This window comes from Colletotrichum higginsianum, chromosome 3 (assembly GCF_001672515.1).
Source record: "Colletotrichum higginsianum IMI 349063 chromosome 3, whole genome shotgun sequence".
NCBI lineage: Eukaryota > Fungi > Ascomycota > Sordariomycetes > Glomerellales > Glomerellaceae > Colletotrichum > Colletotrichum higginsianum.
This window is the reverse complement of record NC_030956.1, coordinates 1766524-1782832: the sequence shown is the minus strand read 5'-3', so window position 1 is coordinate 1782832 and position 16309 is coordinate 1766524. Positions and strand designations below refer to the sequence as shown.

Below are 16309 nucleotides of genomic sequence, written 5' to 3'. Positions count from 1 at the left end.
CCAGCCATCAAACGCCATTTATATCCCCTTCTATGCCTATACCCCGATGCTTTTGACACACGTCCAGAGCACCACCGGCACGATAACGTTATCGTTTCCGCCGGTCAGGACGGCCTCCGTCAAGCTGGCGATGCTGGCGCAAAAACCAGCGTTGCGAGCGGCCGCGGGCCAGGTCACATGCTGCTCGTCGGCGACTGGCCAGCCCCCGACCCTCAACCACGTCGTCGCCGCCATGAGACCGAGGAAGACCGCCATGGCAAAGGCCACGCTGCCCTCGAGACTCTTTCCACCGCCCCAGACCCACTTACGATGTCCGTAGCGGCGGCCGATAAGGGATGCGGCTGCATCGCCTAAACCAACGCAGATGACACCCGCCACCATGCTCACCTCACGCGTCGGTACCTCCCAGCCGGTCAGGTAGCCGCTGCCGGTACGCGGAAGGGTTGCCAGGGACAGCCAAAGCGGGATGGCGCAGCCGATCAGGAGGAACAGATGCGAAATGACGACGGGGCCTTTGTGGTCTCTTCCGTCGACGTAGGGAGTGAGGAAAGAGGCAATGGGTCTCGACAGGGGCGGTAGCTGACTCGCTCGCAGGAGGTCGAGGATAAGGAAAATTGCGAGGACCAGGGACAGCGCCAGGGCGGCGAAAACAGGGTCGATGTAGGTCGCCGGTAGGAACATGCCAACCATCATGAAGTGGAACACCTTTCGCCTCGTGTCCACTTCGTACTTCGGGTCAAGGCGGATGACCACAGTTAAGCCGACGACAACTATGGCAAGCCAATAGGCGCTCATCAGCAGTCGCGTGTTCGCCTCGCCAAAGTCGGAGAGCCGGATGCGCTGCACCCAGCCGAGATGGCAGGCCACCTTTGCGCCTTCATCTAGGCGCGTGGGCAAGCAAATCCACCTCTCGAGGTTCGCTTCAACGACTTTGAATCTGAACCGCGGCAGCTCACCAAAGAGGTATCCCAGCGCCCACCCGACGGGTTCGTTGCCCATCAGGGCAAATCTGCCGATGTACTCTCGCACGGGCACAAGAATGATGGCGACGATGCAGATGTAGACATAGGTTGCGTACGTCCATTTTCTCACGGTGGCTTGTGCCTCGGTCAGTTTGAAGAACGAGCGGACGGTGGTCGAAGCGGTGCGCTTCCTGCGACCCGCCGATGTGTGGGTCAGGGATCGCCGAGGCCGAGGCCGCTGTAGGGTGTAAGGGAAGGTATTGCGTCGCCCAACGGTGGTGCCGTCTGGCGATTCTGGAGACTTGCTCCAAGAGCCGTCCGGCTTACGGTCTGCTTGGGATGGCATGTCGGCCATGCCGAACGTCCTGACTCTCATCACATTTGAGAGCGGCCCGTTCACGATCTCGTCCTCGGAGTCGCCCAGCTCCGAAGCAGACTCCTCCAGCGACGAACCCAGCAGTTCATGCTTGAAGCGGCGTATGGACAAGCCTTCGGAGAGGAATCCAAAGACGGACGATTTTTTCGAAGGGGTTACAACCCGCTTGAATCGTAGCCTCGGAACCCTAGCCAAGGCGATTCCCCATCGAATAACGGGTCCACAGATGACGAGGACGCCGACGCCGCCTCCCCATAGGAGTGCTTGGAGAATGGTTGCTTGGGGCGAGTGTGCGAGTAGCAGTACATTGATCAGGGCAATGGACAATAGTTGTAGCTCGGCTGTAAGCAAGCTCGTCGTCGTAAGGTAATGCAACACTAAGAGTAGAGTCTGATGTAGCGGATAGAGAAGGACGGCAGTCTCTGGGGAGATGGCCGGTCTTGCGTGCGATGGAGATGTCGTCTGGTGGGACATCAACACTGGTAGGCATGAGAATATCCATTGAAGAGGGTTGATTGCTTCGTAAGCGTCTGCCGTAGGAATTAAATATTTGGGTATCGATGAAATGCTGAGAACGATGTTTGGGAGGATGACGGCCTGATTGTCGGGGGATATTAGGAGTGACAGCAGTAGCGTCACGGAAGGCGGATATAAAATAGGCGCGGGATCGAAGATGGTAGGTACGGCGATTGGCGACTTCTTGGACGAGGTTTGGTGGCGGGTCGACCACGCGATCAGTCGGAGTGGGTAGAGGATCATAAGAGACGTGATCAACGCGGCTGGGAAGCGCAATTCTGCAGATTGTGAGTTTACATCTGGCCCGCTAGCTGGGCATCACATACCTCGACTCCAGGCGGAGAAGATGGGCCTCACCGTAGGATTGGAACGAACGACGGCAAAAAGGGAGCCAACAATGACGAACTCGGATACGCGGCGAATGAGCTCCTTTGTGCGCCGGTAATTGCGGTCGTTGAGGAATCTGCGGGCTTCTTTCCGGTCTTCCTTTTCCTTACGTCTTTGGAGGGCATCCTCCTCCTGGTCTGGAGAGAACAAGGGTGTGGATGCGCCCGAAAGCACTTCGTTGCGCCCCCTCAACCCCTTATGCAGACGCACCTTGGGTGCCGGAAGCCCCTTTAAGAAATGCTCATCGTCGGCTTCAGTACCGCTATCGCTCCCCTGCGAAGAGTCCTTGGTGAAGGAGGGGAAAGGAGACGGGGTTCGGCTCGAATCTGCTGACGAGGTCCTCGGCGGCGTCGGCGTTGCATTGGCCGGGCGGTACACTAGGCGATGGGCGGGGTGAGGGAGCTCAGTGTTGAGGTGGTGGTAGGGATGGGGTGATCGACTGAGGGTCCGGATCTCATCGTTTTCTTCTGTATCGTGGCCGAAGAGAGCGTTTGGGTCGAGGTGCTCGGGCATGACGAAGCTATCGCATCGGGGAGGTGTTGCGCCAGCGTTCATCCACAAGTCGCCGAAGCTATTGGGCGCGGGTACGGGAGCGAGTATGGGTGTGGGCGTGGTTATTGGTGTTGACGCTGCTGGGCAACATGGGGCTAGGTAAGACGCGGGGTGTGTCCCAGGTGGACGTAGGCGAGCGTGGTCCAAGACGTCGGAACACGAAGACTGCTTGTTTTGTTGATGTTGTTTGGTCGAGTTTAGTCAAAGTCAAGCCATTGGCGATCAGTGGTGAGGGAGAGGAGGGAGGTTTGACAACGCTGAGGTGGTAGTAGTGGGGAGCTCCCCATCCATCACATGAAAGACAAAACACGAGAGCGAGAGAGAGTCGCAAATTGGGTTAGGTTGCGAACCGCTAAAGCTGTGTGTTGTCTGTCATCTGGGCTGGCTGGGGCCGCACAGGTTTGTAGCGGGCTTTCTTGCCTCGCCGTGTTGGGAAAGCGGCCCATCAGCCGCGCGGCGCCAGGGAGGAATGCGCCAACGCGACTGGACACTGGACGGGACGGCACAGTGACAAGCGACAGCGGCCAAGGCCCCAGCCTGCTAGGAGACGTGACATGACATTCCCTCCCACTGCCGACCGGATTTTTTCCCTTTTTTTCCTTTGGAGGTTCTGCTGCGTGCACGAGCCGTAAGGCCAAACAGCACAGCCAGTGGCTTAGCCAAAGGCGCCCAAGGCCCATCTTGCCATGCTGTTCTTGGCGGGGCCGCCAAGCTGGGTTCCGGTTGAGCGCTGGAACTGCGGGTGAGGATGATTAGGTAATGCCATGATACACTGTACAAAATCCTTCCCGACGGGACCGAAGGCACGTCTCTCGTTCGCGAGACTGGCGAGACAAGATGACAAGAAACACTACTGTGATATGATAATGAGGCGCTTGACAACATGCACTTGCCACATGGGGAGCAATCTGATACAGGCATGCAAACTCACAATCCGGTGATCCCATGTCCGACACATAGTCAGGGCAGTCTCGATTCGCGACCCGATCCGGTGGGTGGACAGGCAATACCTGGCATTCTCCCTTCTCGACGGGAGTAATGTTGACGTCGCGGTGTCACTTTTAAGTAATCTCGACACCGGCACAGGCCAAGCCAAAGCGCGGCCAGTCTTCAGCTCATTGGGACGATAAACTCAATTGGCCGCGTCAGCGCACAGTGATGACCGGCGTACTCACTGTAGCATTCGACAGACCTTGGCATCATGTATCGCGGTTCCGTCACATGTTCGACTTGACTTGGCGGCCTGGTTATGGCAGCGCACGCACACCACATGCAGCATTTACGATGGTCATCGGTACAGAATCAATAAAACATGTTGCTGTCAACTTGCAAGACCGGTTGCGACGTTGCGATAGGTGGACGGCTGACGAAATGCCTAAGGGTCGTGTGGAGGGGGAGGGGCCCTACCTTGCGTCACATTTGTCACTGACCTCTAATCCCAGAGGGTCAATAAGAAAGAGAGAGAGAGGGAGAAAGAGAGAGAGAGAGAGAGAGAGAGAAAGAGAGGAGAGCACGTAAGTAATCTGGAGTGGGAGTCAGTGTCGTCCAAGAAAGAAGAAGAAGAAAAAAACTGTTCCTCCGGCATCGTCGAGATGGTCACATCCCATCCATCCGCCTACTTCTTGCGCTCGCTCGCCAAGCGGCGTCGTCAGCGAAAGATGTGCCAAAAATATCTGTCAATTGGAAATCGGAGGCGGTAAGCCACAACCACGGGCAGATCGTGGGGCGACCGTATCGGAATCGGCGTCGCTGACCGTTTCCCAATTCGGACGCTACCCTCCTTGATCTTCCCGTCGAAGCAGCGAATTGGCAGAAGTCCACAGCTGCCTCGGTCCCTTCGCCCCCCGCTAGAACCCGGTTGCTTTTGCTACGGTAGCGGGCCATGAAGCATGCCACACCTGCCTAAGTCGGCATCCACGACTGTGAAGAGAGTCGAGGCCCGGCATTCGACTTCGGACTGCTCAACTGCCCCAGGACCCATGTGACTTGGTGAGGGAGAGAGAAATAGAGAGAAAAAGACAGAGGGAGAGAGTGAGGGCGCATCTCGTATTACCTGGTCCCTGCAGTGGCTCGAGCATTGGCTGGCAAGGACCGGGGGGATATGCTGGAGAAACCACAGCACAGGCCACATACTCCTCCAAACAAAAGGACAAACCCACGGGAAAAGTCAAAATACGAGAGGCTCTGTTATCTTATCGAGTGTCGACCCCAGCCCCGTCGTGACGGTCTGACGGGAACGTCTGTCTGTCGCCCTGACACACAGAAGAGCGACGGCACACCCTCCGTCCGCATGGTACCTATGCTCGCTGTTTCAAACGCACGCAAACAGAACGTCAAACGGGGCTGAGAAGTCGTCCGGTGGCTTCAGGTGCACAACCAGTGCGACGACCACAGCCACTGTCCACGTCCACGGAGGACGGAGTCGGGTCCAAATGGACGGTACACGCTGTACAATCACACTCGCCGTTTGACGATATACATTGGACAGGGAAGGCGCGTTCATTTCGGCCAGGAGCCATCTCTTTCGGTCCCAAAGACATTTGTTCACCTAAGTTTAAGTCGAGGGAGGGATCGATATTGAGGCTCTATCAGCAGAAGGGAAACCGAGGCCAAAAAGCAACAAGCGTCATCCATCAGCTCCCTTGGGGATCCGCGACACCTGCAAAGCTGACCCGACAGTGGGTTCGTAATCGACCTGCATCTGCATGCATGCAGTGCCAGCGTGGTGGATGTCGCAAAAGCTGCGGCACCGAGACCCCAGACCCCAACCCCGGGCGCCCGCTACCTACCTACGAAGCACGGATACACCTCTTTACCCTACCTAGGGCGGCTGGGTGCAGGCCTCGAAAGTCAGGACTCAGATCGCAGAAGCAATGATGCGAGGATGGAACCGACTTGACTGAGGCAACCTTTACATGTATGGTGTGACTGGTCACTGATCGGCATCATATATGTGCATGGCATTAGGCGGAGGGGATGGGTGTGTATGGGCAGAGTCACCACAAGTGGTCAAGTCATCAAATACGCATGGCCATGCATCAGACAGCTCGTATCGACTTTAAGCAATGAGCGACTACACTAGTGCCTTTTATGTACGGAGTAGAACTCATCCACCAATTTGTGCAAATGTGTGGGACATTGGATCAGACTGACGATTCCTCGTGAGACGATACGAGACTCGTGTGTACGAATAAACTGCACATATGGAGGCTCACCGTGATGTCACAACCCACTTGACGGGACCGCCGGGGTGGGAACCCAAGCCAGTGGCTTTAGACAGTGGGTAGCAGGGACGGAAAGACATGCCTAGCGCCATCAATGGGCTTTCGACATTCTCAGCCCAAGATAGGAGTCGACGAGAGAAAAGGGAAGAAAGGTAGGAAGGAGGAAAGGAATATCCCATATTAACTGGATAGTGGGAAGGGGGGGTAACCCATCGGTTGTCGATCCCCGTGCAACATGCAGGCTGCCAGTGCCAGTGCCAGCTGCCTTAACTCGTGGCAAGTTGATGGACACCGCAATGACGAGATATACATGGTGATGGAAGAAGTGGACGGGTTGATGAAATTAGGAAGCTCAGTGCTGCTTCGCGGCGAAGGACGTTGGTTGCACAGGAGCGGTTGGGGGGGGGGGGGGGGGGTTGAGTGTTTTGTCCTTTTTTTTTCTTTTTCCTTTCTGTTTTTCTCTTCTTCATTCGTGAAGCGGATCCAGATGCAGTGCGGACAGAAGCTCCTCCCTGGTCGACCAGGGGGCCATCCACTCATCATCAATTAGTACACAAGAGAAAAGAGCGCTTGTAGAGTTGGGCGACAAGACAGGGGTGCGCGTAGGTGCGTAGCCGGAGCGGCGAAACAGGGAATCTTATATGCACAAAAGATGTGGTCCCCATCGCCCCGACTCTCTTATCCTTCCCTTTCCAAGCCGGCTGGGCCACGCCAATGTGCAGGTCTTGCCCGGGATCATCTTCAACAGGTTTAAACGCCAATCCCCTCGCTCACACCTGCTTGTCGCCTTTCTTGTCTGATTATCCATACCGTCCTGTCTCTCGCCATCCTATCGCTCGATTCCTCCGCCGGTTTGTTTACGACGCTCGCTTGCTACTTCACAGCAACTCATCAGGCTCAATCCATCGCCACCTCGCGTCAAATTCTTACCACTTCGACACACATTCCTCCGTGCACACTGCGAGATTGCTGGACCTCACAACAATCTGCGCCCATACCTGTCGTCAGCCTCAAACCCTCAATCAACTCATCAGTTCAGGCTTGCTTTCTCAGACGAGAAACAATTCAGCTGCAGGGCCATTTCCCCCCTTCTGACACCAAGCCCCGGGTACGAAGAAATTGTAGAACATACACCTAGCCCGCTGGGTCTAAATACCAGCCACCAACAAAGGGTTTCGGCCGGCCAGGTACCACGACCTATCATTGTTTTTTCCTCCCCATTCCCCTCACATCCATCAAACGGAGGCCGCTTGCAACCACTTATACAAATCTCCAAGCTTCCGGTGTCCACCGCCGGGGTCTCCTTTCCCCTCTTCTCTTACATCTGCTCTTGCGTTTCCGCCACCTTTGCTGCAGCTTGAACGCCAAAACAGAGTCCCGCATCTGTCACCGACCCTGCCCTGCATATACCGCAGTGTGCTGGCGACGCCGTCCATTGGACCTCACGCAGTCGTTTCCGTCTCGCCCGCCTTGGGCAGTAACCTTCTCCCACGCACTCCCTCCCTTCTATAACACCCTGATACCCCGGCCTCGCCTCGTTTCCCTCTCGCTACCATGGCCTCCGATACCAAGTTCGACCAACACCTAGAAGAGGGACTGCTGCCTGTCGCTGCCAACGAGAAGGGGATTCCTGCCACGACTCAGAGACCGTCCAGGACGCCAAACAAGATGACCGCTGCCCGCCGTGTCCTGCTCACCGTCCTGGTGTGCGGCCTGATGACCCTCGGTCTCGCCTCCGCCATCGGCCACCGGGCAAGACCTTGCACGAGGCATCACCAGGAGCAAGTCCTCGTTGCCGAGGGTGAAGCTCAGGATCCCGCCAAGGTGGATCTCATTCACAGGCTGCTTCATGCCTACTTCCCCGATCGTTACCAGGATGGTGTCTACCCCTCGGACAAGGACGCCATCGCCGCCTTCGAGGCGGACGATGCCGAACTAGCTTCTGCTCTGGGCCAACTGGCAAAGCGTCAGGACAATGGTACGACTACTCCGTCTGCCACCCCGACGCCTCCAGCCACGGACACGCCTTCGGCCACCGAAACGCCTTCGTCGCCTGCCTCATCGGCGCCCCCCGCAAGTGATACTCCAACCCCAACTCCGACCCCAACCCCAACTCCCTCGCCGTCGCCGTCGCCGTCGCCGTCGCCGTCTACTCCGGCCACTAGCTCCACCCCGGAGCCGGTGACCTCGACGGTGCAGTCCAACACCCAGCAACAGACCACTCCTCAGTCATCGCAGCCCGCACCCACCACCCCCACAACTCCGGCAACGTCAGCAGCGCCCACTACTTCTGGTACGTTTCAAACGGAGCCAACCGCGTCTCCCTCTTCTACTGTTGGGTCCTCTTCCGTCTCTACCGAGTCCCCTCCGACGACCAGTGGGTCTCCTTCCTCTTCTTCCTCTGCTGTCCCTTCTTCTGCTCCCTCGTCCGCTCCCACTACGGTCTCATCGGGGTCCTCGAGTGCGTCCGCGCAGGGTACGTCTACTTCCCTTTCTGTCGAGACTACTACTGCGGTCGTGACCACCTCGTCTCCCACGATCTCCTCTTCGCCTGTGTCGACGGTGTTGTCGACTGTGTCTCTGTCTGTATCTGGTATGTTGTATCCGCGGTTTTGTAGCCCATTCAATTCATGTTTTGCGGACCCTGGACGGCCGTTTGTGGGATTATGGATGATGCGTGGATTCCAACGAGACTTGGACATTGTCACTCCCTCGCCTTGGACACGATTGCTAACTGATTGACAGCAAACACGCGACAGACACCCACCACCACTGGCCCCTCGCCCCGGACCACCAGCTTCAGCGAGGTCCGTTCTACCTTTACGTCGACGGCCTCCAACGGCGAAGTTGTGCTCGTGACGGCGACGTCTTTTGTCGCGGTGAACCCTGAACCGGCCGCTACCGAATCTTCCGATTCCAGCAGCGGCGGCGGCGGCGGCCTACAGAACGTTGCCTCCCCAGTTGGCGGTGTTTCGATCGCCCTGCCCCTCACCCTCGCCGCCTTTGTCGCCGGCGCCATGCTGCTGCTGTGAAGCAGTCCTGCGTCATGATTGTATTGCGATTTCTGTCAAATAATTTATTTCGTTCCTTTTTGGTCTTTTCAGGACACGGCAGCGGGCGGCAGCACATACACATCCACATCAGCATCACTTACTCACGACACTCACGGTCTCAATTCACTCATTGCATCAACTGGTGTGCGACACAACACACAAAACACCTGACACATAGACTTTGCGCGGCTACAAACTGATTTTTGGAGGATGACAGACATGCAAGAGGCACTTGGCAGATCAACATTAGGCACGCCATTGGAGCCGGGGAGAGAAGCCTAGGCATCATGTTCACGCCTTGGGCAATCCTTAACACAAAGCAAACCAACATAGCGTGAAAATTTATCAAACTAAAATTTGACATTCCCAAGATTGAGACGCTTCGAGTCATTGGAAGCAATCTGAGACGTAGACATAAGCTGACTAAGAGATTGCCGCATTCCAGGTGTCGCATTCCAGGTGATCCCGGCGGTAATGTTTTGTTTCACTTGTTGCCAAATTTGACTACATATTTGCTGCAACCTGATGAGGAACTTTGGTCGGGTATGATTTCGTCCAAGACTTATCCCGACAGCTTTGAAGGGGTATACATAACGCCAGCCAGCTCGAATCAAAATAAACTCCATCCCAAATATGCACACGGGGCGACGATCCCTTTCTGTTCTTCTTTTTTTCTTTCTTTTTTCTTTCTTTAGCCGGGTCCTATCTTGGGCATGTCGTGATGCTCGCTCAGCTTGGACAGATAGGTATTGAGTTCTTCGACCCGCTCCTTGTGCGTCTTGAGAAGTTCGGGTCGGGAGCTAGACGACTCGGCGAGTTCAAGGAGCTGTTTTGGGGAGAGCAGGTATTGTGAGCGAACGTTCTAGCATTGAAGCAGTGAGGGGGGTTGAAGCAGGTAGGAAATGCTGCTAGACATACCCTCTTTCGCTTCCTCTCCTCGTACCGGCGCTCCGCCTCCGTCTTGTGCACCACCCGGCTATCGTCGTCTCGATCCTCTTCTGCCTCGGTCACCGGGGGGTCCTCGCTCCCGCGTCTCTTTCTCGACTTCTTTTTCCTGTCGTCGTCTTCATCCCCAGCCTCATCGCGGCGCTTCACCAAAGCGCCACTAGTAGAGCCGGCGCCGCCGTCTTCGTTACCCGTTTCGAGGTTTTTCTCGAGGTCGCTCTTTTCCCTTCTCTTCTTCTTCTTGGGCTTGCCGACCTTGGCGCCCTTGAGCTTGAGGCCGCCACCGACAGTTAAGGCGTAATCATCCAACGGCATCGTGTGCGGTGGTGGTGGTAGGGTTGGCGATTTCCGCGTACTGACGTAGGAGACCGTGGTCCGAGGGTTGCTGTGCTGACGTCTCTCTCAAGTTGCGCGGGCGGATGGACGGACGGCCGCTGGGGGTCAAGGTAGAGATTCGGCTCGTCAAGGCCCCGTTCTTCCCGCTCCTTTAGACCCGCTTCCTGTGGCTTGGGAGTTCTGTGGCTTGATATTGCCCCTTCCCCCTTCGCCTGTCAAGAGACTGCCAATGCGGCCCCCCCCCCCCCACACACACTCCAACATGGTAAGCCGGTGGCAGGCGCCAAGGTCCAACTCGCAGTTCCCGCGCCGAACAGATAGAAAAACCAATCATCGTTTGATCCGACTAATTTCCCGGAGGGTCCGAGCGGGTACGAAACAATTGCAAGTGCAACTTGGCCAAGTCAGAGGTAACCAGAGCTGTAGCGTGAAGAGCCCATCAGCCAGCCAGCAAGAGTGCCCTGAACAGAGACAAAAACTGGTGCTTGTCCGGCTATCGCTCGTCACTGCAACCAAGTTTGTGCACTACGGATAGGAAAAAGAAGGGAAAACTACAAACGAGGGGTTGCGACCGAATGCCACCCCTTTCCTAACCTTAAATCATAAGCCACCACCCCCGGACATCTTCTCCCTCCTCGCCAACCTCCGATCGCCAATCTTATCCGGACAACAAGCGGCTACAGTACTAATTTGCACAAGAAGACATTATTATATACATCACATTTTGTTTCGGCCCCTTTGCAGAGGGGCTCCTCGATCTATTTCGAATTCCGCGCTTAAAAGGGTCCCCCCCCCCCAGTGGGTATAGAGACAAGAGGCGGCTCCAGGCGCAAAACCAAAACCACTACACTAACGACTCCTTTAAACGTACATGCAAACGACGTCACGAAATTCTCCAAGCTCGCCGCGATTCTCATTACAGCACACAAGTACACACACTCACACACGCAAACATACAGGGGCGCCGGTGTATCCCTCACTACCACACTACCACATCATCAATTATTCCCAGCGCAACATGCGATAGCCCCCAGCAACGTCTCCTCGCAAGCCGAACGAATCCACCTGGGTCGAGAGTCGCTCCTCGCCGCGATCCTCGTCACCTCGACATCCAACCTTATCCACCATGCCGCCCTACACCAATGTCCAATCTCACCGCGACTCCCTCGAGCTCGCCTCCCTCGCCTCCTCCTCCCGCGTCGACTCAGCCGCCTCGGACATTCCTTCCTCTCGACCCTCCATCTCCTCTTCCCGCAAGCTCTCCTTCGACGCCGAAGACCCTCTTGACGCTGCGAATCCGGCCGCGAGCGCCGGCAGACCGAACCGCCATGACCGCTCGTATTCCGTCTCTTCGGGCTTCGATTTCGCCGCGAACTTGTTTCCCCTAAGCTCCACCGCCGGCGCCGGCGGCGGCGGCTACGCTCCTATCGGCGCGCCAACCTCGACGGCAATACAGAACGGCGGGCTCGGCGGCGGCAGCCTCGAGAAGCACAAGACGCTCACGTACCTCAATGGCTTGAGTCTGATCGTGGGCCTCATCATAGGGAGCGGCATCTTCTCCAGCCCCAGCCAAGTGAGCTCTAAGGTCGGCTCGCCTGGCGCCGCACTCGTGGTGTGGGTAATTGCTGGTGTGCTGGCGTGGACGGGCGCGGCGAGTTACGCGGAGCTTGGCGGCGCAATACCGCTGAACGGCGGCGCCCAAGTTTACCTCGCCAAGATCATGGGCGAGATGGCTGGGTTCCTGTTCACGTGGGTTGCGGTCCTGGTACTCAAACCCGGTAGTGCCGCCATCATCGCCATCATCATGGGGGAGTATCTCGTCCGGGCGGCGATCGGCGCGGAGGCGGAGAGCCTCAGTCCGTGGGTGAACAAGGCGGTGGCCTTGGTGGCGCTGGTCGCGGTGACGGTGCTCAACTGCGTGTCGACGAAGCTGGGCACCAAGGTAAACGACTGGCTCATGTTCCTCAAGTTCATCGCGCTGCTAGGCGTGACTGTGACGGGCGTCGTCGTTGCAATCACTGGCAAGACCCTGACAGGTAAGGCCAACATGGAGTGGAAGACGCACGAGTGGTTCGCTGGCACGTCATCGGATCTCTCTGCTTGGGCAGTAGCCCTGTACGCGGGCCTCTGGGCCTATGATGGCTGGGACAACGTAAGAGACTGCATTCCCCTGGATAGACACGGACACATACGCTGACTGACCTCCGCAGACAAACTACGTCGTTGGCGAGTTCCGCAACCCGAGCCGGGACCTCCCTCGCGTCATCCATACGGCGATGCCGCTCGTGATCTTGTCCTACGTTATGGCCAATATCGCCTACTTCCTCGTGCTCCCCCAGGCCGCCATCAACGCCTCCAACACAGTCGCGGTACAGTTCGGCGCAAAGGTATTTGGGCCTGTCGGCTCTCTCGTGCTCGCGTTGATCGTCTCGGCGTCTTGCTTCGGCGCCCTGAACTCGTCAACCTTCACGTCATCGCGCCTAGTCTATGTCGCGGGAAAAGAAGGGTACATCCCCTCCGTCTTTGGCAGCATCGGGCTGTCTCGGTCAGAAGGCCACTCGGTGACGACCTCGCGAACCTCGCGTGGGCGTGTTGCAAATCTCCTAATCCGTATCCTCGGCGACGACGACATGGGCCTCTTCTACACCCCCGTCTGGGCGCTTGTGCTCAACGGCCTGCTGACGGCTGCCTACATCGTTGTGGGCGAGTTTGGCACCCTGTTGACCTTTTACGGTGTGGCGGGATACACCTTTTACTTCATCACAGTCCTAGGTCTGATCATCCTCCGTGTACGCGAGCCACAGCTCGACCGCCCATACAAGACGTGGATCACAACGCCCATCATCTTCTGCTGCGTCTCGCTGTTCCTGCTGAGTCGTGCCGTGTTCGCGCAGCCGCTGCAGACGGTGACGGTGGTGTTATTCGTCGTCGCCGGCGTGCCCGTGTACTTTTGGCGCATTCGCGGACGGGACCAGCAGGTCATCAAGCGCGAGACGAGGCATCAATTGGAGCACGAGGGGCGTTCATGGTGGCAGTTCTGGAAGCGTTGATGAAGATGGGAAGCACGGCGACGTTCCTTTTTTCTTCCTTTTTTTTCTTTTGGCTATGGGGATGGTCTTGCTACGGGTATGACTTTGAGTAACCTTCAGTGGCACGAGGCCTTTTTTTTTAGGGGGGTTTTGCATCGTATCGTGGAAGAGCGCTAAGATACCGCCCAGAGGATCTCTTTTTATTTTGGGGCGGCGAGGGGAAGGGGGTCATAAAATTGGGAGTCATTCAGATTCATGCGAGAGATATTAGTAGAGAGTATTCGAGCCGGTTTGTCCGAGGCCGGGAAGGTGGACGTCGATGGCGGTACCGGCATGGGCTATACGACTTGACAATGCGGCCAACATCCGGTGCTATGGGAGGTGGTGATGAACAACCCGCGCGAGACTCGAGAGAACGAGACTCCTAGAGGCGTGGGATGAAGCGGATAGACCCAAACGACGGACGGCGATGGCGTCTGAACTGAACAACTTGTACCAGGTACTTAGTCACCTCGTAATGCATGCAAACGCACACGGCCACAGGACTGGCCTACTTTCCACAAGAGCTTTCACGGCTTCGCTGTCCAGAGCAGCGCAAGCCCCTAGAGGCTCGGCCGAGACCAGGCGGACGAACACCATCGAAGATGTGTGGATATTAACAAGCCTGCCTGCCTGCCTTCTTCCTCGTAGCATCACGTAGCAAAAAGATCACCAACCTCATAGTTGGCACGTATCTAACAGAGCACGACCGTGGATATTTTCAGAGTATGCATCGCATCAGGTTACATTCCCTATGTACGGTAACCTAGATTTCAGATACCAAAGAAGTGCCAATGCCAATGCCAATGCCCCCAAAAGAAAACCAGAATTCAAACGCTAAAGCCGTCACATATCCTAGGCAGCCCAGATGCCGTTCTGTTTGAGTGCTATGCCATCGCTATCCGCCGCTTATTTCTTCTCACGTTGGCCGTACGCCTTGGTGGCGTAATCTCCCTTGTGGACGATGAGATCTTCGGGCTTGTAGTCTTCGCGGCCGCTCAAGTAGCTGTCAATGATGGCCTTGGTACCGTCTGCGTAACGCTTCTGGGCATCGAGAGAGGTACCAGACATGTGGGGGACCATGGCGTTGCCGCCGCCGAAGGGGTTCTTGGCGGTGCGCAGAGGATGGTCGGCAGGGGCGGGCTGGGGGAACCAGACGTCACCGCCGTAGCCGGCGAGGTGGCCAGACTTGAGGGCCTCCGCGACATCCTCCTTGACGATGATGGCACCGCGGGCGGTGTTGATGAGGTAGGAACCCTTCTTCATCTTGGAGATGAGGTCCTTGTTGAAGAGACCGCGCGTCTTCTCGTGCAGAGGAGCGTTGATGGTGACGACGTCGCACTGGGCGAGCATCTCCTCCAAGTTCTCTACACGGCGGCAGCCAATCTCCTTCTCCTTCTCGGGAGACAAGGGCTGGTAGTCGTAGTAGAGAAGCTCCTTGCAGTCAAAGGCCTTGAGGCGGCGCAGGACACGCTCTCCGATACGGCCAATGGCGACAGTGCCAACAGTCTTGCCCTCGAGGTCGTACTCCTGCTTGGCAACGGCGGCGACGTTCCAGTCACCGCGCTCGACCTGCTCGTGAGCGGGGACGAAGTTGCGGATGAGGACGAGAATGGTCATGACGACGTGCTCGGCAACGGAGACAACATTGGAGCCGGTGACTTCGGCGACTGTGACGCCGCCATTGGTCTTGTTGGCAGCGTTCAGGTCGACATGGTCGGAGCCGATGCCAGCAGTGACGGCAAGCTTCAGGTTCTTGGCCTTAGCAAGACGCTCGGCAGTGAGGTAACCGGGGTGGAAGCTAGGGGTTGTGTAAGTTTCGTGTGCCCGTGACTCAAGTGTCGGATAACTTGGATAACTTACGGGGTTGTGATGATGATTTCGGCATCGACAAGTTCCTGGTCGAACTTTGAGTTCTCGCCATCCTTGTCAGAAGTGGTAACCAGAGTGTGGCCCTGGTCCTCGAGCCACTTTCGGATGCCGAGCTCGTTCTCGGTGGTGCCCAAAAGGCCAGGAACCTGTTCGGACTCTAATGTCAGCCAGGTAGCTCTCCAGGGATGTGGATATCATATGCCATGCACCCCGCATTTGGTGGTTTCGCAGACACCTCGCCAAGAAGTTGGGGGAGGATGCCGATGTATCAGCGATCGACCTCCGAGCCCCGCACCCTCCCGTCATCCCCGCACCAGCTTTCCACAGCGGGAGCACGGCGGGGCATCAGCTGCGGGAGCTACTATCATACTGACGTGGTGGTGCGGGTTTCTTGGACAAGGCACCGGGCCATTTCTTGTGTGGTCGTGAAACGAACGGGAATAGAGGGGACACTCACGTCTTTGGCGTGCTGACCGCCGTCGTAAAGGACTGCAAGAACCTTGACCTGGTTTTGGCGAGTAGTTGTTAGTGTACGGATTGAATTGAGCTGACCAGGCAGCTTGCGAGCGAGAGCCGAAGGTGTGCCAGCGGCTCGGCTGAAGGCAGGCCTTGCGAGTGACGATGCCTTGGAGGAGGTTTGAAGTCCCCAAGCCGAGGAAGCAACAGAACGGATGCTACGAGAGAGAAATACCATTGTGACGTTTGTAGTAGAAGAGATGAGGTTGTCAAGAGACAGGAAGGGGCCGTCGAGCTGGGGCGGAGGGAGGTCGGTATATATAGTAGTGATTTGGAAAGGATGAGAAATCCGGTTCTTCGGATCCAGGAGATGACTGATTGCTGAATTGGTTGTATGAGATCTGGGTGAGAATAGGTCAACGGAAAAGCGGCCGGGGCATGTTGTATTTATGCTCGTGAGCACCGGCGGGCGGCGGCTGACCGGGATGAAGAGGCGGGGAATAAGACCCGGGAGTGAGGCAGACAGACATCAGAAAGCGGCAAGAGAATCCGACAAAGTCTC

At 56.8% G+C, this 16309-nt stretch overlaps 5 protein-coding genes across 5 annotated transcripts; 2 read left to right on the top strand and 3 right to left on the bottom strand.

The window, feature by feature from the left end:
• Window positions 1–36: 36 nt before the first annotated feature.
• On the bottom strand, window positions 37–2754 carry CH63R_04102 (Cytidylyltransferase; the record flags this gene model as incomplete). The annotated part of the gene is made up of 2 exons (XM_018299077.1): window positions 37–2132; window positions 2181–2754. The coding sequence occupies 2 exons, from the start codon at window positions 2752–2754 to the stop codon at window positions 37–39; spliced, it is 2670 nt and encodes an 889-aa protein (XP_018160323.1).
• Window positions 2755–7571: 4817 nt separating this feature from the next.
• Window positions 7572–9049, top strand: CH63R_04101 (uncharacterized protein; the record flags this gene model as incomplete). Its single annotated transcript, XM_018299076.1, has 2 exons — window positions 7572–8610; window positions 8763–9049. The coding sequence occupies 2 exons, from the start codon at window positions 7572–7574 to the stop codon at window positions 9047–9049; spliced, it is 1326 nt and encodes a 441-aa protein (XP_018160322.1).
• A 712-nt stretch (window positions 9050–9761) lies between these two features.
• On the bottom strand, window positions 9762–10330 carry CH63R_04100 (uncharacterized protein; the record flags this gene model as incomplete). The annotated part of the gene is made up of 2 exons (XM_018299075.1): window positions 9762–9896; window positions 9989–10330. 2 exons carry the CDS (start codon window positions 10328–10330, stop codon window positions 9762–9764), a joined length of 477 nt encoding a protein of 158 aa, XP_018160321.1.
• Window positions 10331–11477: 1147 nt separating this feature from the next.
• CH63R_04099 (Amino acid transporter) lies at window positions 11478–13401 on the top strand (the record flags this gene model as incomplete). The annotated part of the gene is made up of 2 exons (XM_018299074.1): window positions 11478–12503; window positions 12562–13401. The coding sequence occupies 2 exons, from the start codon at window positions 11478–11480 to the stop codon at window positions 13399–13401; spliced, it is 1866 nt and encodes a 621-aa protein (XP_018160320.1).
• A 927-nt stretch (window positions 13402–14328) lies between these two features.
• On the bottom strand, window positions 14329–15985 carry CH63R_04098 (D-isomer specific 2-hydroxyacid dehydrogenase; the record flags this gene model as incomplete). The annotated part of the gene is made up of 3 exons (XM_018299073.1): window positions 14329–15220; window positions 15283–15437; window positions 15749–15985. The coding sequence occupies 3 exons, from the start codon at window positions 15983–15985 to the stop codon at window positions 14329–14331; spliced, it is 1284 nt and encodes a 427-aa protein (XP_018160319.1).
• Between the last annotated feature and the right edge of the window lie 324 nt (window positions 15986–16309).